The sequence below is a fragment of the Nothobranchius furzeri genome, chromosome 17 (assembly GCF_043380555.1).
Source record: "Nothobranchius furzeri strain GRZ-AD chromosome 17, NfurGRZ-RIMD1, whole genome shotgun sequence".
In the NCBI taxonomy this organism is placed as follows: domain Eukaryota; kingdom Metazoa; phylum Chordata; class Actinopteri; order Cyprinodontiformes; family Nothobranchiidae; genus Nothobranchius; species Nothobranchius furzeri.
Genome location: NC_091757.1, coordinates 46,765,435 through 46,788,453, shown reverse-complemented (window position 1 = coordinate 46,788,453; position 23,019 = coordinate 46,765,435). Strand labels below are relative to the sequence as shown.

General features: G+C 40.5%; 1 protein-coding gene across 6 annotated transcripts; it reads left to right on the top strand.

The window, feature by feature from the left end:
• Positions 1-509: 509 nt before the first annotated feature.
• On the top strand, positions 510-21,373 carry mlxip (MLX interacting protein). 6 transcript variants are annotated; one of them, XM_015972675.3, is made up of 18 exons: positions 510-1,104; positions 5,040-5,146; positions 5,299-5,384; positions 5,521-5,610; positions 5,724-5,765; positions 6,667-6,907; positions 7,000-7,089; positions 7,254-7,348; positions 8,329-8,637; positions 8,722-8,866; positions 9,857-9,942; positions 10,059-10,170; positions 10,262-10,374; positions 10,496-10,603; positions 10,687-10,814; positions 11,730-11,853; positions 15,715-15,844; positions 19,560-21,373. In XM_015972675.3, the coding sequence occupies exons 1-18, from the start codon at positions 794-796 to the stop codon at positions 19,664-19,666; spliced, it is 2,424 nt and encodes an 807-aa protein (XP_015828161.3). In that variant the 5' UTR covers positions 510-793; the 3' UTR covers positions 19,667-21,373. The 6 variants fall into 6 exon arrangements, with proteins under 6 accessions (XP_015828161.3, XP_015828160.3, XP_015828162.3 ...); XM_015972674.3 differs by having other exon boundaries at positions 6,736-6,907; positions 8,329-8,866; XM_015972676.3 differs by lacking the exon at positions 8,329-8,637.
• The last annotated feature ends 1,646 nt before the right edge of the window (positions 21,374-23,019 follow it).

The following is a 23,019-nucleotide window of genomic DNA, read 5'->3' as shown; positions in this document are numbered from 1 at the left end:
CAGATTTTACTAGAAAGCTATTTTCAACTCTCTACATCAGTCATTGACATCCAGTCCTGACTGGATAAAATTCTGTTTTTGTTACATTATGTTCAGTATGGTAAATTCAGCTGTCACGTAAAAACATCAAATCAATGAATTTATCCAGGGGCAGAGCATTCAAACTGTTTTATCAATAATGTAACTGTTTCCGTCTTGGCACTGGATATGCATTATGCAGACACAACTTCTGGCTTTTAAAATAAAAACTATCATTGAGAATAAAAGCTCTAAAATCAGCCAACTTCATAATTACTGTTGGCAAGATATTCAAAATCTAAGGGACTTTGGAAAGCAATAACACCTAAAATAATACTTGTTTTTGTTTACCAGAGATTTCACTGTGTATTTGGCTTGGAGAATAATAGCTATAAGAGAAGACTGTCTTGTCTTGTGCCGCTTCTGTTTATTTTGGGCATCATGTTGTGGGCGTGGCTATAACTAACCAATCAGAAACGCTGAAACAAAGGAACTTCCTGTTCCACAGAGAGGAACAGCTTTTTGTCAGCTGGTTTACAGCTACGTCAACTACCTAAACAAAGCTCATAAGTTTACACGGGCCGCTGAATGACCTGGAGCCGGCTGGATTATGGATTAAGTGACAACTCCGCATACATGGCACGGAGTTGGGCAACTTTAAAAACCGGACTCGAACGCGGCGCCACTGGCCAGCTTCATGAAAGGGACGGTGTTATTGTCCTAGCTCGCTGGCTAACGTTAGCTATTTGTTTGCACCGATACGGCTAGCAGGGAGATGTATCAGCGGCAGGCGGACCTTCGGCCGGCGGTCAACGTAAAGCAGGAGCAGGATGATGACTCGGACACGGAGGAGAGCCAGCTGCTGGGGCTACGGAGGGCGGACGGACTGGAGTCCCAGATCATCCACAGCGGACACTTTATGGTGTCGTCGCCTCACTGCGAGCACCCCCCGAAGAAGGGCTACGACTTCGACACTGTGAACAAACAGACCTGCCAGACGTATCATTTTGGCAAGGCGAGCATGTCGCACCTCTCTATCGACGCGTCCCTGACTAAACTCTTTGAATGCATGACCCTCGCCTACAGGTAAGCTGCTACACTCACCTGTCACATGGGCACTTTTACTTTAGCCCAGTGTGGTATCCAGTCACACTCACGAGTCTAATATTCATGTCATTTCCTGTTGGACCAGTCATCTGAAGAAGTTTGCAAGTATCAGCAAAAATGAAAGTAGTCTGCGAAGTAAACACCTCCTTTCACACGTTTTACACCCAACTATATTAAGTTGTGCAATAATTGTTAGCATGAGGACTAATTGATGCGCAGTAACTTTGTCTAAACCAAAAAAGATATAAATTAAAATGTATTTAATGTTTTAAACAAATCTAATTAGACTTGTGTTGGTATTTTATTTGAGAGTGGACATTGTAAGACCAATAGGATCAGTTGAGTAGCATTATTGAGCCAAAATGAGCTTATAGGCTACGTTTTTTATATCTTGTTACAAATTAAAGGCAACACGATGACATCTGTCATGATATGATGTGTAATGTTATTGCTGAGCTTTTTGGAGTCTCGTATTGACGTAGAGGAGTGAGAAAATTAGCTAAATTAACAATAGTTTGGTAATAATGACTCGTTTTTACATCAGCTGTCTGAGTAATCAGCTTTTGTATTAATTTTAAAAATTAGTGCAAGAAAATGTATGATTTCAAAAGCAGTTTTTAAGTTTTTCAAACAGTTGCACCACTGATTTTGCACATAATCAATAACAGTTTGGCTTTTGGTTTTGTACCGATGGATTAAAAAAACGTTATTCACCCACTTTTAAAAAAACTGGATTGGATGCTTCCTTACCAGTGAATTATAGGCCAATCTCCAAGCTCCCTTTTTTGGGTAAGAAGCTTGAAAAATGTGTCTATACTCAACTCCTGGACTTCTTTAAGGACGTTGATATTTTAGAGACCCTCCAATCAGGTTTTAACATGTTGCATTGTACCAAGACTGCCCTTATAAAGGTCATTAACATTCTTTTAGCAACAGATGGTGGCAGTCCAGTGCTGCTGGTCCTATTGGATCTTACAGCAGCTTTCGATACCGTAGACCAGGAAGTGTTGCTCCATCGCCTTGAACATTATGTGGGAATTTCTGGGCAAGCCCTAAATTGGTTTAGATCATGTTTACATGACAGGATGGTTTGTGTGAGGATGGGTGGTTTCTCATCGGGCTTCTCACATCTGCCATGGGGGATACCGCAGGGTTCAATACTGGGACACTTGCTGTTTTCATTTTATATTCTCCCATTGGGTGACATTTTACGAAAGTTTGGAATTGGATTCCATCTCTATGCTGACGACTGCCAATTGTACTTGCCTCTACATGGCGCCGGTGATCACACGATAAAACATTTTTTTGGATTGTCTGGCAGAAATAAAGATATGGTTGGCAGAAAACTTCCTGTGTCTCAATGGGAAAAAAACAGAGGCACTGTTGTTTGGTCCGAGTGGACATGTTGATTTTTCAAACGTAGACTGCGTGAACTGAACTCCTATTTGGGTGTTTCAGCAGTCAGTCTTGGCTTGAAGATGGACAGTGCATTCTGCATGGATGCTCATGTGGGTACTGTAGTATCCTCTTCATTTTATCATTTAAGACGTTTGGCTGAAGTAAAGCCGTTTTTATCTAGACGTGGCCTTGAGACTGTTGTTCATGCTTTTATTATCTCACGACTCGACTATTGTAATTCCGTTTTATTTGGGTACTGTAAACCGGCTGCAGCTTGTCCAGAATGCTGCAGCAAGACTCTTGGACAACAAAAGGAAGCATGAACACGTGACACCAATTTTGGCTGCTCTCCACTGGTTGCCTGTTGATTTTAGAATTTGTTTTAAACTTCTTTTAATGGTGTTTAAGGCGCTGAATGGTGTGGCTCCAGCCTATTTGACGGAGTTGCTGCAGCCATATGTTCCGGGCCGGTCACTCCGCTCTGAGAACCAGCTGCTGCTTGTTGCTCCTAAGGCTAGGTTGAAGTTGGGAGGGGACAGGGCGTGTTCTCTGTTGCAGGTCCGAAACTGTGGAACGCACTGCCCCTAACTATTAGGGGCTCTCCATCAGTAGCAGTTTTTAAAATGAGGCTGAAGTCCTACTTTTATGATCTGGCTTTTAATTCTGTGGGTTAGCAATTGTTAATGTTTTATATTTCGTAATTCTTATTTGTGGTTTTAATTATGTCTGTAGCGCTATATGTTTTATTGTTTTATTCTTTTGTTGTACAGCACCTTGGTGGCATGCTCATGCCTGTAAAGTGCTTTATAAATAAAGGCTGAGTTGAGTTGAGGAAGCTTGAAATCATTTGAGGGGGAAATCTATAAAAATGTATGATTTAAAAAGCAGTTTTTAAGTTTTCTTCATCCTCAAACACTCAGTATTTTTAATAACATTTTTTCTCTGCATAAGTTGATAATTCAGCCATGGACAATGTTGAAATAATACTTATACACATGTTTCAGATCAGTCTTTGTTATTTCTTGAATTATCCAACACACTCGAGTAGGGGTAGACCGACATGTACCGTCGGCAATGGCCGATCTAAAGTCAAGCACAACCTCAGGCAGCCTGGTGCTGTTGCAGAATTTAATTTAAATATATTTTACATTCACCAATAACATCTGCATAATAAATACTCCAATTTAACTTTATTTAGGTGTCTGACTTTAACACTGAAAAGTGCACAAGTTGAGGTTTGTTAGTTAAATTCAGAGTTCAAAAACTGATTCAGCTTCTGACATTTTGTGCATCAACTGGTGTCGTTAGTGACATTTAAGCATGAAAATAGGATGGAAAACACCTGAATATCGGCCATGAAAATCAGACCATAAAAATTGGCAGGACCCATCGGTCATCGTTTGATCATGTCTCCTACATATCGGTATCGGCAATAGAAAAACCAATATCGGTCGACCTCTACTCTAGGGTCCAAAATTAATTTGTATTAGTAGGTCAGTCATAAGCAATTTTAATAATTATTATTTGATAAATGCTTGTGACAGTAACATTCATCCTTGTACTTTTTAATTAACAAAATACCAGAAATCTTATTTCAAATTTTTTTCTTTCAAAATGCACTGAAACCACATAATTGACATTGCCTCACCATGTGAAACCAGGGTTATTATTTACATGTGCAAAAGCATTTTACATAAATGTTAATAGAAATTCAGCTGATGGTAGTAAGATATTAATTGTACGGCTCATGTTACTCCTGGTTTTCTATTTACAGTTGCAGTCTTGGTGCCAGCTGGTAGAAGGATTCCCTCGGACTAAACTTCTCACTCACAGGAATAGACCAGTTGCTTATTTTTGTTGTCATCGTTCATCTTACAAAAATGATCTCGAGTTTGTTTGTTTGTTACAGTTTTTAGCGTTAATCCTCAGTAAAGAACAGGAATGCTATTTTCTCCGACACTCACGCAGCTTGCTATTGTCATTCTGTAACCAAACCGGGACACACACGCACACACTCCGATGACCTGGATTGTCAGGATACTGTTTCACTTGCATGATCCTGTGAACACAAACCAATCACCTTTGGAAAAGAAAGTGCAAATGTAGTTTGTTTTAACAGTTCCAGATATTACACAGGAAGTTTATTTGTATTTTGACCCGTTTATCTCCTCCTGGTGGGCATTGAGCCAAATTTAGGCCATTAAAATAATCTGTTAGCAGATATGTGACCCACTATCAGCAAAATGTGCCTCTTGGTGAGAGTGATGCTGGTTTTGTGGTAAAAAGAGCAAATATTAGTCTTGTGAGCTGCAAGGCTTTTGTGTTCTTATCAAATTCACAGGTTTTAACTCAAATCTTTAACAAATTAACCAATGAAACATCTGATCTCATGATGTGACACACATTTGTGAGAATGTGAAACTGACAGAATGAACTGGACATCATCCACATGTTGATATTTTGGATGTTTTACCTTTCTTGTCACTTTCCTTTTGCTTTTTTTTCTCCTTTTCCAGTGGGAAGTTAGTTTCTCCAAAGTGGAAGAACTTTAAAGGTTTAAAGCTGCTGTGGCGAGACAAGATCCGTCTGAACAATGCCATTTGGAGAGCCTGGTACATGCAGTGTAAGAGCTCCACGTTACCTTGTACTTGGTTTTAATGTGGCTAAACTGCTCAGTATTTAATGACGAGTGAAGTAATTTAAGTCCAGCTGCAAGATGGTATTTATTCAGAAAAGTTTTCAAATTGGGATTCAATCTTTATTTTTGTTTCCCAGATGTGGAGAAAAGGGAAAATCCTGTTTGTCACTTTGTAACCCCCCTGGATGGAAACATGGACTCGGATGTCAATCGTCCTGCTGAGGTAAAGAAAACCGTACATAAAAATGTTCTTATGCAGTTTCTTCTTATTACTTGTTTGGTTAGTTTATAAATTTTTTTCGTGCTTTCTGTGCGTTTCACATTTCCGTTTAGTTCCTGTTTCTGCCTTTCTTCTGCAGGTTGTTGCAACAGATGGAAAATGTTGGAAAAGAAGAATTGAAATAGTTATAAGAGAGTACCACAAGTGGAGAACATATTTTAAAAAGAGGGTATTATTTTCTGTTTAAATGCACCATAACACTTTATTCTGCATCCGTACTATTATTATTTTAATTTTAATGATAAAACCTTGTTTTCGAATGTGGTTCACATTCATTTATAGCTACAGAAGCACAAAGACGACGACCTCTCAAGCTTACTGAAGGTAGGCAAACTTGCATCCTGATTAGTTCACCTAAAAAACTCTGATATAACATGATCAATGTGTGTACTTCATAAGATACTATGAATATACATACCTGTGGGTTTGACAGCTTATACTCTTCATTTAGCTAGTCATTTACCAACACAAACACAGTGTTGTGCAACAGTTTTTGGCACTTGAAGAAAAGTAGACAATACCAGGTAATTATCTTTTGGCGGACGTCATCAGAACTCTGCAGGAAGCAGACTGTTGTTTCTAAAGTGCCTAAAGCTCTTGCACAGCACTGGCTATTGACTCATTCATTGCCAGCCGTTTCCTGATCAGTAAGCCCCTGGCTGCTAGCGTTTTTGAACGTTTTTACTGTTTTATGAAGAGTCACAGAACATTGTGCTCTATGATGATGTAGACGCCCAAACTACCAAAATAAAGAGTAGACACTTCTTACTTCAGGCAGAATCAGCGCGTTTCTAGCGTTATCTGTTCTTTCATAATCCGTTGTCGAATTGTGAGCGGCAGAAGCTTTTCTGGTTCGCGCCTCGCTTTTTTGACAGCAGCAGCCCAAAACGATCTCCTAACTCATGGATCTTCTGCTTCTTGATCACGTGACGTGTGACATACGTGGATGAAGGTCGGCTTTAGAGACGTGATGTTAATTCTCTTGGTGTGGGGGCTCGTTCTGACGCCCGCACCTTGAAAATGCTATTGACCACTTTTGCCGTCAACGGCTGCGAGCGATTGGATTTAAAATGACGACGTTTGTCGTGAATAGCAGTAAAGGAGTTAAAGAGGAAATGTTTTTGCAAGTATATTGCATGAATTGCATACTTGTGTTAGTTGTGCATCCCACTGCATGCTTGTGTGATATTAACTGCCTCGATGGTTGCATTCTAAAAATTTAAAGGGTCCAGAGGAGCAGTTGTCACTGTTTGGGGAAGTATCTCCAGACATGGTCCGTGCTTCCTTTTACCAGGATGAAGAGCTTGCTGTACGGCGAGCGTCTCGCAAGCATAATGAAATGCCTGCCCCCATGGAGATGGACCCGCTCTTTGACATGGACGTTCTGATGTCAGAGTTCTCTGACACCTTGTTCTCCACGCTGGCCTCACACCAGCCCATAGCCTGGCCCAACCCAAGGGAAATCGGTGAGAAATGTCATCATCACCCAACACATTTTCATAAATGTGTCTGTGAAATATCGTCATGTTCACCTGGCGTCTGCCTTCACCTTCCACAGCTCATGCAGGGAATGCAGACATGATCCAACCAGGACTCATCCCCTTACAACCCAACCTTGACTTCATGGACTCCTTTGACCCTCTACAAGGTAGCAATAAGACAAAAGCCGCTGCTGTACACTAACTAATGGAACACACTCTATAGGAGAACCCTTGTTTTAGTAACGCTGCTTTAGCAGTCGGCTTAGCCTAACATAAGAAGACGTAGTGTGGTTTTACTAACCTCCAGCTAACATAGAGACTCTTGTTCCAGACTTATTTCACAGCCTCCGTCAGCCTGTCTTCCCCTCTGTTCCCCCCACTGCATCATCTGTCACCCCTCAACCCAGCAGCAGCTCTCAGACGCAGGTAAACACCGAGCCAGAGCTCAACCCCTAACACACTCCAATATTACCGTTTGTGTCGGGAGGATTTAGTTTATATATTTACACACACAGATAACCTCTACCCTCCTTCTGTCCTAATGTAGATGCATTATAATTCCTCGGAACTAGAACCACAACAAGGAAAACAACAATAATAATACTAATACTAATAATAATAATTCATTTTATTTAATCGCGCCTTTCATGACACCCAAGGACACTTTACAACAATGGGGAAAAATAATAAAACAAGATGAACAGTACAGAAATATGTAAAACACTAGGATGCTCAAATTTAACACAATGTATTAAAACTGTGTGGTAAAAGCCTGTGTGAAGAGGTGGGTTTTGAGTTTTGATTTAAAAAGTGCGAGAGAGTGAGTGGTGCGTAGATCAGGGAGAAGAGAATTCCAGAGGTGGTGAGCAGAGCGGCTGAATGCTCTACTCCCCATGGTGGCAAGGCGAGCGTGAGGAGCAGTAGAGGAACGAAGAGCGCGGACAGGAGCGGTGATGTGAATGAGATCAGAAATGTAGGATGGAGCCAGGTTATGGAGAGCTTTGAATGCGGTGAGCAGAATTTTGAAAACTGATTCTCTGTTTAATGGGGAGCCGATGAAGTTGTTGCAGGATGGGGGTGATGTGATGAGAGGATGGGAGTCCTAGTGATGACACGTGCTGCAGCATTCTGGAGAAGCTGCAGTTTATGGAGGGATTTGCTTGACAAAACAAGCTGTATAATTAGCTTGCATTAGGCTAACATTCCAAGTAAACATAATTAACCACTAATGAAATAAATGAATAAATCTGCCTCAGCCAGAGGCAGACTGATTACTGTGGTAAACTTAACTAGAGCCACATGGACTTTCTAACTAACATGCATTGAATGGAGCCGTTTCATGTTTATGATATTGCATCATTAGAAAATGATGAGGGTTTTTTTCCCCCTTTCTGACCTCTCACCAGACACCGTTAATGTCCTCCCTTCAGCTCTCAGGCAGCCAAATAACCCCTACCAGCCCCCTGCCCCCCCGTTCTCCAATGGACAGCCAGGCCAGTCAGACAGATGCTGGTGGCAAATCTGCATACGTACCAAACTACATGCCCCTGTTTGGTGGACAGGTGACGTCCAGCGATCCACCAGTAGCTTCCTCTGTCTCCCGGCCTTTGTCCCAAGATCCTCCGGCGCAGTGCCTTCCAAGTCAGACTTTGACCCCAGCAGGACCCATGGTTCCTTCCCCTCTGAGCGTGTTGGATGAGACCATCCCTACCTCTGTGGTTACACACACCTCCCCTTCTACCGTCACACCCAGTGTTAAGACTACCACCTTCAGCAACATCTCCGCTTCTTCGTCTAAGGTCAAGCCTCGGGCCCAGCTTCCCGCCACTCACGTCCAGCAGCCTAAAGTCTTCGCCATGCCTCGCTCTTTTCAGGGAAACTCCAGCAAAGTCCGTCCGGTGCAACGGATTGCCCCAGCCCTCTCTTCCCACCTCCTCTTTCCAGGTTTGTGTGGTTGTTTTCTTATGTATTGATTGTATTCTTTGTCACCATAACTATTTTGATCTGCTTGAAGATTTTAAAGAGGTGATTCACTGAGAAACCATTTTTTACCTATAATTTTTGAAAATCATCAGTCGCTCTGACTTTAACACGTGAACGTAACATGAAAATTGTGTCCTAGACCTATCTCCTGCATTAGCTTCTGATAGAAAATAGATGGATAAACTCTAGGATGTGAAAAGCCTGACAGATCTACGTCACACCGTCACTTAACATGTATGGACTCACCCATCTTGACTCATGACAGCAGAGAACATCTTGACCAGTAAAGATAACCATTAGCATTAGCAACTCTGCCACACAGCAGAACTCCGTCAGGCTTGAGTTATTAGTGTAGATGAAACATCAACTGGCAAAGCAACTGGAGCCAGTGGTGGAGTCACGTTGCTGCTAGTCAATCAGAGGCGAGATGTCCAAATATCAGGAAATAAGACTCCAAATCCCGTCGTCTGAAACTACTTTCTCCTTTGGCTGAATTCTCCATGCTGAAACAGGTGCACTGGAGTTTTTTCGCCCCCAGATATGACTTACAGGGCATTCATTCCTACTAATGACCCCTGCAAATGTATTAGAAATGTGTGAAGGACTTCTTTAAGTAAAATGCTGAGGTTTTGATGAATATAGTAAATTGTAGTGTCTCAAGTGTCCTAAGACCATGGTCGTTAGTCGGAAAAGGGTTGAATGCCCCCTGGATAAGCGACCGAAAATGAACGGCAGGATGGATGGACAGTCTAGTGTCTTTGGTTCTTTAAATAATTTACTAAAATCTTTAAAAATTCATGTCAGATTAATTATAAAGACTTAGGAATTGTGATTATTTGTTTTAGAATATTTTTGCAAGATCAACTTCTTAAATTATTCTAAAACCAAGCTAATAAGTTATCTGTTATAATTATTTTAAATGTATATATGAATGCACACAAATGTTCTCAGCCCCGTTCTCAGGTCATCCAGGTGCTGTGATCGTTTCATCCCCAGCCCCCACTGGAGTGGTCATTACCCCCTCCCAGCTTGGAGCGGTATGATTTCATTTTATTTTGAAAGTCAGCTATAAATCGCATCTTTTAAGATTATTAGCTACAAAGTAAAGCCCACGGATAACTTAATTTATTATTATTGTTTTTTTTTTATTCAGGCGTCTGGGTTTCAGATGTTGTCTCCTACACCAAAGTCTCCTCAGTCTATCGCCACAAGTGAAAAGTCATTTTCTACTTGTCAAAACAATCAGAAGGAGACCGCCGGTGGCGGTGAGATTTATTTCTAAGATGAAAACATCTCAAGATTTAAAGCTTGCTACTTCAGTAAAACCTTGTGTTTCTTTTTGTTGTTTTTTTTTAGTTCACAGTAATCCGGGGTCCAGTCAAGGGTCCCCTCACGGGTTAGATCAAGTTCCCAGTCCTCAGTCAATCATCAGCAGCTGCTCAGTTCTGATAAAGAATGAGTACAAGCAGGTTTGTTCCTCGGTTACAGATCCAAGTTCAGACGGAAAATTCAACTCCACTCTCCATGTTGAATCCCAACAAAGATGCACTCAGAACAAACGCAGAAATTTTCATTGGTGTTATGCAACAGAGCCGGAGGACACCCCACGTATCTGCTGAACAAAAGAGACGATCAAACATCAACATCGGCTTCAAGACACTCTGCACTTTGGTTCCCACTCTCAAGTCACAGTCTAATGTGAGTCCCTGCTACTGGAGTTGGGCAGCACGCACTCCAAAATGAAATTAGCCAACGTGTTTCTTGACTTTTTTCCCCCTCAGATTACTAACGCGGTCACCCTGCAGAAGACGGTGGAGCACATTGGTAAGCTGCAGCAGGAGAGGCAGCAGATGCAGGAGGAGGTCAGGAGACTGCGAGAGGAGATAGAGGAGCTCAGCGCATCTATAAAGTAGGAGCATCACGCGTAGCTCTGTTCAAAAGCAAACATTCACAATGATTTGCTGAGGTTTTTCCAGGACTGTATATTTCAGAGGCGATTAAAATTCAATTTTTTTTTTAACAAACATTTAGTTTCAGTGTTGCCATCAGAATGTGAAAAGCATTTTAGGCAATAGGGCAAAACATACTCCAGAAAAGAATCTCAGACCCCACCTTTAAAGATGTGGAACACTGAAGAAAAAAAAATTATGATTATTTTTTATTATAATCAGTCACTCTTGAGTTTTTTATGCAGGCTGAACTTGAAAATAGTCTCCTACACCTATTTTCTTAGTGTCCAGAAAACAACAGAGAACGTCTCGACTAGTAGAAGCTAACCGTTAGCATTAGCAACACCACCACACAGTAGAAGCTCCTCCAGGCTTGAGTTATTTGTGGAGATGAAACATCCACGTTGCAAGTCATTGGTAGAGTTGCGTTGCTGTTATCCAATCTGAGGTGAGATATTCAGATATCAGCAAATGATCTTTGCAACAACTTGTTGGTGCTGATCCAAGCGATTCTGGGCTTTTGTTGCCCTGAGCACAACTTACAAGGCACTCATTCCTTCCTACCAAAGACCACTGCAAATGTATTGATTAAACACGTGAACCACAGTTCTTCAAGCTTTCTGGATGTCGTTCAGTTTTTATTTTTGGATAAATAATTTCAAGCTAGTGCCTCACTATTTTTGCAGTGATTTTTTTCTTTTAATACTAATCCACTAAACACATCATTTAGTCATAAAAGGCTCTTCACGCGACTACAAGGAAATTCTGGCTGCTTAGAAGTGAAGCCTAAAGTATTACCCTCTGCACTAAGTTGGCCAGATAAGGTAACAAATGGCCTGGCCTCTCCTTCTGTTTCCCTGTCTGGTTAACCACAGCTTATGTCAGGAGCAGCTACCTGCGACAGGTGTGCACATGAGGCGGAGTCGTTTGGACTACATGCAAGAGAAGTTCGACGAATACGTGAAGACACGCACTCTGCAGAACTGGAAGTTCTGGATCGTATCCTTCAATGAGACAAGCTGTTTAATAAACCGTTCTTTGATAAATATTTAACTCAGCTGCTGATTATTATGTGATGGAAACGTAAAATGATCTGTTTATCAAGTTACTGAGTCTAGGGCTTGTACCTTCTGTTTAAGACATCATCAATTCTCACTGAGTCACCGCACAAATGACTAAGTTTGTCTGTCACCAGTAATTCTGTGGCCACAGCAGCCTTCTGCTATGGGGAAATATTTTCTGAAGCTCAGATAGCTGGGTCAGATAATCAGTGTTTCTTTTTTTTAATTCATTCAGAGGAAATCCACAACATTTCTTCTTAAAGTGTTGTGAGCAGTTGCTGCTTTTTTCCTTTGCGACAGAGGAACTCTCTTACCAAACCGTGTGATGCTCCCATCACCACTATAGTGTGTCGTGGCCATTTTTACTGTCGTTCTACACAAGTTTGAGTAAAACCAAGGATTTAAAATAAAAACAGGGCTGAGACAAGTCCTTTTTTGTGGTTCTCAAACTAAGTACAGTACAGCATTGGGAATCTGTCAAACTTAGGCAAGGTTGAATTATTAAGCATCTGTTGTATTTATATAGTTTAGACATCTAGACAAGCCATCGCAGTAGCAGAAAGTTAAGCTCTGCAGGTCGGTCTAGCCCAGTGGTTCTCAATTATTGTCATTGAAGCGGGGACGGCGCCCGTTTGAAGCGGCTTTGGCATCAACTTTGGATAATATAGACTTAAGGCTAGTTTATACTTCTTCGCAGAGGTGGGACCAAGTTATTGCTTTGCAAGTCACAAGTCTTTCCAGTCAAGTCTCAAGTCAAGTCCAAGTCAAAGACAACAAAGTCCAAGTCGAGTCTAAAGTCAGTGATCTGGAAGTCCAAGTCAAGTCCAAGTCCTAAACTTTTAATTTTCAAGTCATAATCAAGTCATCTGTCCAACTTCAATTTAATGACAAAGATAATAAATAAATTCCAGAATTAAAGCTTAAAGCTTCATTTATTTGCTCAAACAAGCAGAAAGTGCATCTGACACTGATTATAAACAAAGTGCATTTAGCAGTAAATCTAACTCAGAACGAAGAATGATTTATGATTTTTGTCCATATCGTGCCACTTTTGTGCTAAAATATGTTCAAGTCACCATCAAGTCAACAGATGCCAGTCGATTCAAATTGCAAGTCATTGGAATTCACGTCCGAGTCAAGTCGTAAGTCTTTATACAGGGAGTGCAGAATTATCAGGCAAATGAGTATTTTGTCCACATCATCCTCTTCATGCATGTTGTCTTACTCCAAGCTGTATAGGCTCAAAAGCCTACTACCAATCAAGCATATTAGGTGATGTGCATCTCTGTAATGAGAAGGGGTGTGGTCTAATGACATCAACACCCTATGTCAGGTGTGCATAGTTATTAGGCAACTTCCTTTCCTTTGGCAAAATGGGTAAAAAGAAGGACTTGACAGGCTCAGAAAGGTCAAAAATAGTGAGATATCTTGCAGAGGGATGCAGCAGTCTTAACATTGCAAAGCTTCTGAAGCGTGATCATCAAACAGTCAAGCGTTTCATTCAAAATAGTCAACAGGGTCGCAAGAAGCGTGTGGACAAACCAAGGTGCAAAATAACTGCCCATGAACTGAGAAAAGTCAAGCGTGCAGCTGCCAAGATGCCACTTGCCACCAGTTTGGCCATATTTCAGAGCTGCAACATCACTGGAGTGTCCAAAAGCACAAGGTGTGCAACACTCAGAGACATGGCCAAGGTAAGAAAGGCTGAAAGACGACCACCACTGAACAAGACACACAAGCTGAAACGTCAAGACTGGGCCAAGAAATATCTCAAGACTGATGTTTCTAAGGTTTTATGGACTGATGAAATGAGAGTGAGTCTTGATGGGCCAGATGGATGGGCCCGTGGCTGGACTGGTAAAGCCCAGAGAGCTCCAGTCCGACTCAGACGCCAGCAAGGTGGAGGTGGGGTACTGGTTTGGGCTGGTATCATCAAAGCTGAGCTTGTGGGGCTTTTCGGGTTGAGGATGGAGTCCAGCTCAACTCCCAGTCCTACTGCCAGTTTCTGGAAGACACCTTCTTCAAGCAGTGGTACAGGAAGAAGTCTGCATCCTTCAAGAAAAACATGATTTTCATGCAGGACAATGCTCCATCACACGCGTCCAAGTACTCCACAGCGTGGCTGGCAAGAAAGGGTATAAAAGAAGAAAAACTAATGACATGGCCTCCTTGTTCACCTGATCTGAATCCCATTGAGAACCTGTGGTCCATCATCAAATGTGAGATTTACAAGGAGGGAAAACAGTACACCTCTCTGAACAGTGTCTGGGAGGCTGTGGTTGCTGCTGCACGCAATGTTGATGGTGAACAGATCAAAACACTGACAGAATCCATGGATGGCAGGCTTTTGAGTGTCCTTGCAAAGAAAGGTGGCTATATTGGTCGCTGGTTTGTTTTTGTATTGTTTTTGAATGTCAGAAATGTATATTTGGGAATGTGGAGATGTTATATTGGTTTCACTGGTAAAAATAAATAATTGAAATGGGTATATATTTGTTTTTTGTTAAGTTGCCTAATAATGATGCACAGTAAGTCACCTGCACACACAGATATCCCCCTAAAATAACTAAAACTAAAAACTACTTCCAAAAACATTCAGCTTTGATATTGTTTTTTTTTGGGTTCATTGAGAACATGGTTGTTGTTGAATAAAAAAATTATTCTTCAAAAATACAACTTGCCTAATAATTCTGCACTCCCTGTATATTGTATCAAGTCAAAAGTCATTAAAATAATGACTCAAGTCTGACTCGAGTCCACACCTCTGCTTCTCCGTCTGCATCAGTACGGAGGAACGCAACACCATTATTCGTCATCGCTAGGGCGGACGGATTAGAGCCCACCTTTCTAAATACTGCAAGCCTATGATTTGTCAACAGCACCGCCATTCTGCCTCAAAGAAATAAAACGAGAGCTGAACATGTCTTGCGGCCGGCACGAAGCAGATTGAAGAACGTCTCGCGGAAAAAGTCTGTTATAAAACATTTATACACCCGTGACTGAAGGAATACAAAGATACGCAGCAGACTTTTTATTCGTGTCAGGAAATTACAAGAAACGTGAGTTTAGAGGTGAAGACTGGATGAAGAGGTGGAGGAAAATTTGTCTGTTTTAAAAAGTCTCTGAAATATATAAACACACTAAAGGTGTGACTGCAATAACGGCAGGATGCACCAGAAAAGCGCTACGTCTTCTGCTGTCCTTGGGGAGAATTTCTTCACAAATCTGACCCACCAATGGAGGAGTATAAATGCAAATCATCTCCATCAGTAGGTTGTGTGTGTGAGCGCAAAGTTGCCGACGGATAAGTATGAACTAGGCTTTAGGCATTTCTTTGAGACAGATGGAGACACTTAGGTCCTGTGTTTAAAAAGGACCGTGTATGGCAGATTGTCCTGTTGATCGATCTCTGTTGCTATGAAATCGTCACATTTCTCTGATTGGTCCTAGCATTGTCCAGTTGTGTGCACAGGCAGTTTAAATGACAACGGTAGATCTGTCTATGGGACTTTATATTTACATATCTAGGATGCCTTGTCAGGCTTGCATTAATATGTTTTATTTCTAAACTATATCAAGTTTTAAAACAGTTTTGGTAGTTGTTTTTTTTGGGGGGGGGGGGGTTCGTAATGAGTAATATTAGACCAAAAACAAATAAATCTGCTTTGGTCATCAAATAAATCCTGATCCATTGACAGAAGACAACAAGATCAAGCCTGTTGCTTCATTTTTTTCATTCTGCAGGGTGTAAAATATCATTTTCTGATGTGAAATGATCCTTGACTGTAATGTGCTTTAGTTCAGCATCATCATCAAGCCCCTATTTGAGTCTTTCAATGGGATGGTGTCAACAATGAGCCGGACTGAGCTGCACCAGACCACGCTGCAGTGGCTTGATAATCATTGTTCTCTTCCTGTTCTTAGACCCAGTAAGTAAAACATAAAAAACACCACTGTGTGATTAGAATCAGACTGTTTACATTATGTGTGTGTGTGTGTGTGCGCGTGCGTGCTTCGAGTGTTTCCACACATTTACCCAGTGTGAAATTTTATGTGAGCAGTTATCTATAGTCATCATGATGAAACTTTAGGGATACTGACCTCTAACTCTTCAAATATCACTCATCTGCCCAGTTACCATGATGTAATGGGGATTTTACCCATTTCTGAATAGTGAAAGAAATGTAATTTTTTTTTCCTGACTAAGTGAGTTTAGCTGTTGAAGATAAAATGATGATGTCAAATGATTTCCATCATTCTGTAGTAGCTCTGTAGCTTGTTAGGGAACGAGCAATTTCTTCTGCACAAAGGAAACAATTTTCCTTTGAAATTTTCACAGACTCACTCATTCGCTCACTCACTATTTGTAGATGTTATTAATTCCAAATTTTTTAGAGTATATATGTACATTTTCTAATACAAACTGATGAAACCGGTCTGGACAAAAATGATGGTGCCTATAGGAAAGATGGAAAATAATGTAACTATAGACATGATAAGCTGAGGTTTGCTCTGTAATCAGCACCACATGAGAATTCAGTCTTACACAGTCTGCTTTTTAAAGGGGTGAAAATATCTTTATATTAATGATCTCCCAGGACATTTTATGTAGATGAAACAGTTATACATGCTGCATCTGGTAAAGTTAGCTTCTAAAGCTATGGTGTAACCTCCCTAAATCATATTCTTATTAAAGCTGCAATAGCAAAGTTATAAAACAAGCTAGCTTTTAAACTTAAACACGGTTACAGAACACTCACCCCCCCATCAGGTATCATCCCTGGGCCACATCCACCGCAATCGGAACCCGCATTGTCAGAGGTAACGAGGGAGTGCTAAACATAAATGTCAATTTTCTAGGTCTATACATCTTTTGTTGTCCGTGACTTTTAACGCCGGGGACACACCGGCCGCCGAAGTGTCACGAAACGGGGACCGCCTTCATTCGGCGCCCTTGTTATCCTATTCTATAGACCACATGGGCCGCGAAGTGCCCCGCGCCGTGCAGCGATCGTTTCGGCGTCTGCTCTATTTTTTTCACGAGCCGCAGGTGAACCGCGTCAATTCTGGCAGGAAGTCAAACCTAGACATAAGAGGCAGGCCGGTAAATTTAACAAAATAAAGCATTTCAAAATACAATTCTGCGATAGTCAAATGTGTTCGTAAACAGACACTGCATAAAAACCACACACACATACACACACACACACACACACAGCGAACGTGTGTGTGTGTGTGAGACCACGTGAAGGGGGTGTGGTTTTGGGTGTCTTTCAACCAGAACAAACAGGACAGAGAGGCAGAAAGTCGTAGACCAGCTGTTAACAACTGGTTCACACACACGCGGACAAACACACACAAACAGCAAGGGGGAGGGGGGTGTAGAGGAAAAGGCAGAGAGGAAATGGAGGACACAAGAAAAAGTACGAGGCACGCCTCGACCGGAGCAGAGAAACAAGCGTCTGGTCTGAACTGAGGAGTAGCGAGCAGCGGCCGATTTTCGTGAGCGCTTCGCCTCCCGGCGCTTCGGCAGCCGGTGTATCCCCGGCGTAATGGTGTTTTTCTTTTTGGAACTCTGGTAGTTTGTCCTAAATAATACCAGAGGAGGAGATACAGCTGGCTTTAAGCTGGTATTATTGAGCTGTGAACCTCTTGCACTAGTGGTGTTCTGCAAAATGCATGATCACGTAATGAATGGAGGACCCAGGTAAATGTGGAAGTGCAGCAGTTCGACGCGACCGACAACCGGATGGTCCAATAGCTGCTTTCTTTCCAAGCTGTGTTGTTGGCGGAGGTTTTTAGACAAATGCGACAAAACCACTTCATTTTTGTTTTTTGTTATTTGTTTTTTTCATCCCCACAATATATTTATAGCTATCCTATGTTAGAAAGTTGTTGAGAGGCAAGAAGAAAAGTTGAGCTATTTTGTTTGCTAGATTTTCTATTGTAGCTTTAAAGGTGGAAAAACTGACAGTTACCAAATTCTGATCAACTAGCCTGATTCTGGATTGAAAATTAAACTTGAATAAACACATTTTATTTTTAAATGGCCACAACATTCACACGTATGAGAAATGGTCTTTCTCTGGACGCAGACAAGATAGTGATGTATACCGTGATTCGATCCTAAATGTGGTATAGTATTACCAGCTGGGGTCAGGCTAGTGAAACAACACTGAGACCTATTCTAGATAAATTTAAGTAAATATAAACCGAAGAGGCTAATAATACAAACGTAACCAAAGAGACTTTTGGTGAACTCCAAGATAGCACCACCCACCGCTGTTGAACAAAAGTGATTCAGTGCCAGAAAGCTTGGTCTCAGTCGCAGGGCACTGGTCCTTCACTAGGATAATGACTCAAAACACACAGCTAACAACACCCAAGAATGGCTAAGAAGGGGTCTCTTATGTGCCCTGATCTGTATCCTGTTGAACATCTGTGGAAGTAGCTGAAACATCTGGAGAAGACGCCCTTTAAACCCGAGATAGCTGGAGCTGTTTGCTCATGACAGGTGGAGAGGTGATGTAATCCCACAGAGAGTTGAGTAAGTCATTTGATTGCTTCAAAGGGTCATGCAGCAGATACTGAATTCATTTTTGTTCATTAGTTGGTTTTTCAATATTCGGTTGAATTAAAAAGAAATATCTGAATTTCATTCATTCTTTTTCTGTGATTTCTAGAAATGTTTGATTACCTTTGCCAATAAAATGATGCAAGTCAGTGGGGCAATATTTCCCCTGAATCACACAAATGCTGTATACTTTAATTTAAATGAAAAATAATCGTGTGTGTTTCAACTATGTCTGTCAGGTAATTAGAGATGTAATTGTTTGTAAAATTTTGTAATTAAAGACTACAAATCAGAAGCTGCTGAAACTCTTCTCCCCAGCATAGCTGCTAATTACCACATGGCCAGATTTATGACGGTTTTCTGCACTTTTAATGCTCATTTCATCCTGGAAGAAGGATGCAAAGCTAGCTAAACACACCGCCATTTTTCTTCATCTCGTCTGGTTTGATTATGTTAATTTGCTGAGCCAAGCAGTTAGAGTCCTCTATGTGTTTATTACTGTTGTTCATCAGTAATAACAATGTATATTTTAACGATAGGTCAATGCAATTGTTGAATGATTAATTAGTAAATTTTGTTTGGTTTCTGCAAACGGAAGATTTTTTTTCTCAGTTCAACAGTCTTAGTATGATTCTAACACCAAATGAACAAATGAGTGTGAGGTGCATGTAAGTGGGGTTTCCCAAACAGTGTCCTTTCTACGGAAACGGTTAGTCTTCTTTGCTTGTTGTTTTCCATTTACGTTTTGCTGCCCACAGATTTGTGCCCTGCTGTTTTTATGACTGTACCTATTAACCCCACTTTCAGCTGAAGGAGGAAGTTGTCTTCAGAAACCAAAGAAAAGAGCAAGTAAAACATGCTTGAACACACAGTCTTCCTAATGATGAACAGCAGACATGCTGCTCACATGTTTTAGTGGAATCACTTCAGATTTAATAATTATGAATTTACTTTGCAGCTGTTTTTTTTAATTTATTTATTATTTTGTTGGTGTGAGAGTCTGCTAAAGGTCACGGTGTGTTATCAATGTGCTTTTGACTCTAGTGGTTTATTTGTTTGCTGTTCTTCAGTGGTGCTGAGTACACTTCGTCAGCTGAGTACGACCACCTCCATTTTGACCGATCCCTCCCTCCTTCCTAAAGAAGCCATCGAAGCTGTCGCACCCACAGACCGGTAGTCCGACTCGCGAGAGCTGAGGTGAACATTTTTGACTCCAGTCGTCAAAGAAAGCACATCTACTCTTCCTGTAAGACTTTTTGGAATGTGTTTTCCAAAGATCCCGAAAGTCCTAGAGAGGTAATTAAAAACAAAGACTACTACAAGTACTACATTGGTCTTGTTTACGTTTGTGGCATGCTGACTGATGGGAATGATGCAGTAAACGACTACTGCTTCCACCGATCTCCTGAATACTTTATTTGAAGCTGGTACTTGTGGTTTAGACATCGAACAGTGATATGGATTTAGGAAGGAAAGGTGTTCTTTGTGTGAAGGGCGTATTTAAAAAGGGAAGCACAGAGTGAATGTTTGTTCAGAATAAAACATTTTTTTTACCAGGAGACAAATCCGGAATTCTAGGTTTTTTTTTTTCTAGTGCAAATGGGAGATGTGGTTTTATTTTTAGTGTATTTAGTAAGACCCCATGTGGGGATCAATCAGCACTATTTCACATCGCTCAATTACTCATGTGAGTGTAGATTACCGGTTAACACCAGTGTAATCCATCCACTCTTAACTTCTGCCGTTAGGGCATTCTGCCTAAGGATCAAAATACAAATAAACACAGACGTGCATGTTCTGACACGACTGAGCCAAATTATTTTAAACCCTTGTATGTAGCAGAACCGACCGTACAAAGCAGTACGCATTAAAGAACTACAATTAAAGATTAATGATTTTCTCTGCAAAAAGGGTTTTCTATTGTTTTATGGTTACTCAGGTCCATGCTAGTGCATGAGGTTATTGTGTGATCTGGACTGATCCCCTGGGCCGATTTAAACTACATGTTACACTAATTTGTATCAAAGAAACTCAACAAAATCCATATTGAGGAGTTTTATTTTATTCCTTCTTAAAATGGCAAAGCTTGAGAGAAAATATGGAAACATATCTGTGAACGTCAGTCCTAAGGTCAAGTGTCCTTGCAGGATGTTTTTGTTTTCATTTGCCCATGACTCCTCAGGCAGATGTGGCTTTTTGTTGTGTATTTGTTTTTCAAAGGCATTGTTTTTTATTCAAAGCTTTTTTAGATTGCAACATTTTAATGTGAATTCTCTTTAGAGGTTTGGCTTTTCTATGAGGTGAAATGCTTGTGAAAAATGAAACGCTAGTGAACAAAGCAGCGATCAAAGATTGACACTGGCAAAGTGTTAGATATTTCACTTGGATTCGCTTGGATCTGGTCGTTTCTGCACAATTTTAACATAAAAAGTGGGAAATGGAAGTCCAATATGATGTTACAAAGCTTTTTATTTTTACCCCAAAGTGATTCATTGGTTGTTTTTTTTTTTTTGTCTTAGAAATAATAAGAAAGAACAAGACACCTCTGAATGTTGCTCTTGTTTCTTGCCCATGATTCTGTTTCTCCTGGTTGCTCAAAAAGCATCGGTTCAGATTGTGAGGTTTTAGAAACGTTCTGTTCCCAGATTTTGAGTCATTTCCATGGAAGTTCTTTGCCCTATTCATGTCACACAATATATTACTGCAGATTAGATCTGCATATGTCAGTTTTCCCATATCCCTTTATAGGATGTTTGTTTTAAGAAAAGAACATTTTCTTAAGATGTGTGTTTTCTTATGAGTGTTTTCAGATGTTGGTGTGTAAAATGTTATCAAATGCCTTAAATCGCTTTGAATCTCAATAAACACAAGAGCATTAAAGTCACGTCTGTATTGTTTACTCTTCAATAAATAGGTTTACAATAAATATTTAGTGCATCAAGAACCTTCAGTACATATACAAGTTCATTGTACAAAAAGTACTAAAAATAAATAGTTAACAGCAATGATGCAGCTATTCATCTCAAATGTAGATGTGTTGTAGTCTTTTCTGCATGACCTCTAGAAAGCATTTTGCATGAATAAGACAAGAAGTGTAATCTGCAAAGGCAGACAGGCTACAGTTTTTGGAGACAACCACGTTGTTCTGTAGCTGCTCCATATCATTCATCGTTTGAACGGTCATCAAGAAGTCCTCTGATAGCTCGTAGACGAGTTCTGAGAACTTCTCGGAGTAGCAGCGGAAGGTGGAGAGCTGTTCGGTGAAAGGCTGCTGTTCCGGGCCAAGCAGCATCGTTAGATTTACGGAGCTGCAGGAATTTTCTGGAAGCAGTCCCGGGGCAGACTGTAAGATGCAAAATAGGTGGAAAACAAAAGAATTAGGTGTTAAAGAGGCAGTTTTTTTATTAATCACTGATCATACATGTTGTTTTTTTACTTTCTTTAATCAAGTATCTAATTTTTTCTGATTGTTTAAATATCCTGATAGCAACTATTTGACCATAATTAGCCTACCCCCGCAGGATAACAGTCTTCGTATTTTTTGATGCTCTCAATGAGGGGCTTAACCTCCGGAGACACAAATTTTTATTTGGTGTTCCAAAAAATAAACATTATTTAGCTATTTCAGGTTAGCCAGACCTCATAAACATAAAAATTTGTACTAATTCAATATAAAAAATAATGTTGACAACTTTTTAAAAATAAATAATGAAGAATAAAAATGTTGTGTCCCTAGATAATAAAAGAAGTCTAAACTGAAATGATCAAAATATAGCAAAAGCAGCAAATGTCTTATGTGATCGCAATAGTTATATATTGTTGACCTAATTTCAAGCAACATTTTTTGTTTTCATAAGTTTAATTCATAAAAATTTGGTAAATCAAAGGTAAGACATTTAAACTCTTAATCTAAATGAAATTAGGCATCAAGAGACTTACCAGGTTGTAGTGCATGATTGCTATTCTGTCCAGTGTCATTTTGGTGGTCATTTTCAAGGCCTGTTGCTGGTCTTCATTCCTGACAGGCTGGCAGGATATCTTCACAAAAAGCATGCATTCCAAGATAAGGACTGCAACTGCAGCATGACAGAGCACACAGAAGAGGAATAATCAGAATCAAACGCACATGCAACGTAACAATCTGCAGCCAGCATGGGAAAGTTTCAGCGTTTCACAATGTTTGCCCACACTGAACTTATTTTTTTCATGCAGCTTTGTTTAAAGATAGAAACAGCAGAGGGACTGTAATCTGTAATACAAGATTCTTACCAGCTCGGAAAACCATGATCGATGGAGTCTTCGCCTCTGGTGTTACGCTTAGTGTCATCCAGTGTTCTAACATCTCTTTTATGGAGGCTTTTTGAGATAAAATCTGCAACTTTAATAATTTTGTCTACGTATGACTGGCAAGAGATCCACAAAAATCCCACCTCCCTTAAAGTGACTAAGTAAGATGATGATTCGATGAACCACAGTTATGGTTGCAGTGTTTAAACTATGCTTTTGTGACTACTATCAGTATAAAAATGT

What these genes read in the sequence shown, in the direction of transcription:
- mlxip (XM_015972670.3), top strand. Translation starts at nt 794, where the DNA reads ATGTATCAGCGGCAGGCGGACCTTCGGCCGGCGGTCAACGTAAAGCAG. An exon ending in ACCTCTCAAGCTTACTGAAG is followed by an intron (nt 5,766 to 6,666) that starts GTAGGCAAACTT and finishes AAAAATTTAAAG; the next exon opens with GGTCCAGAGGAGCAGTTGTC. An exon ending in CTCCTTTGACCCTCTACAAG is followed by an intron (nt 7,090 to 7,253) that starts GTAGCAATAAGA and finishes CTCTTGTTCCAG; the next exon opens with ACTTATTTCACAGCCTCCGT.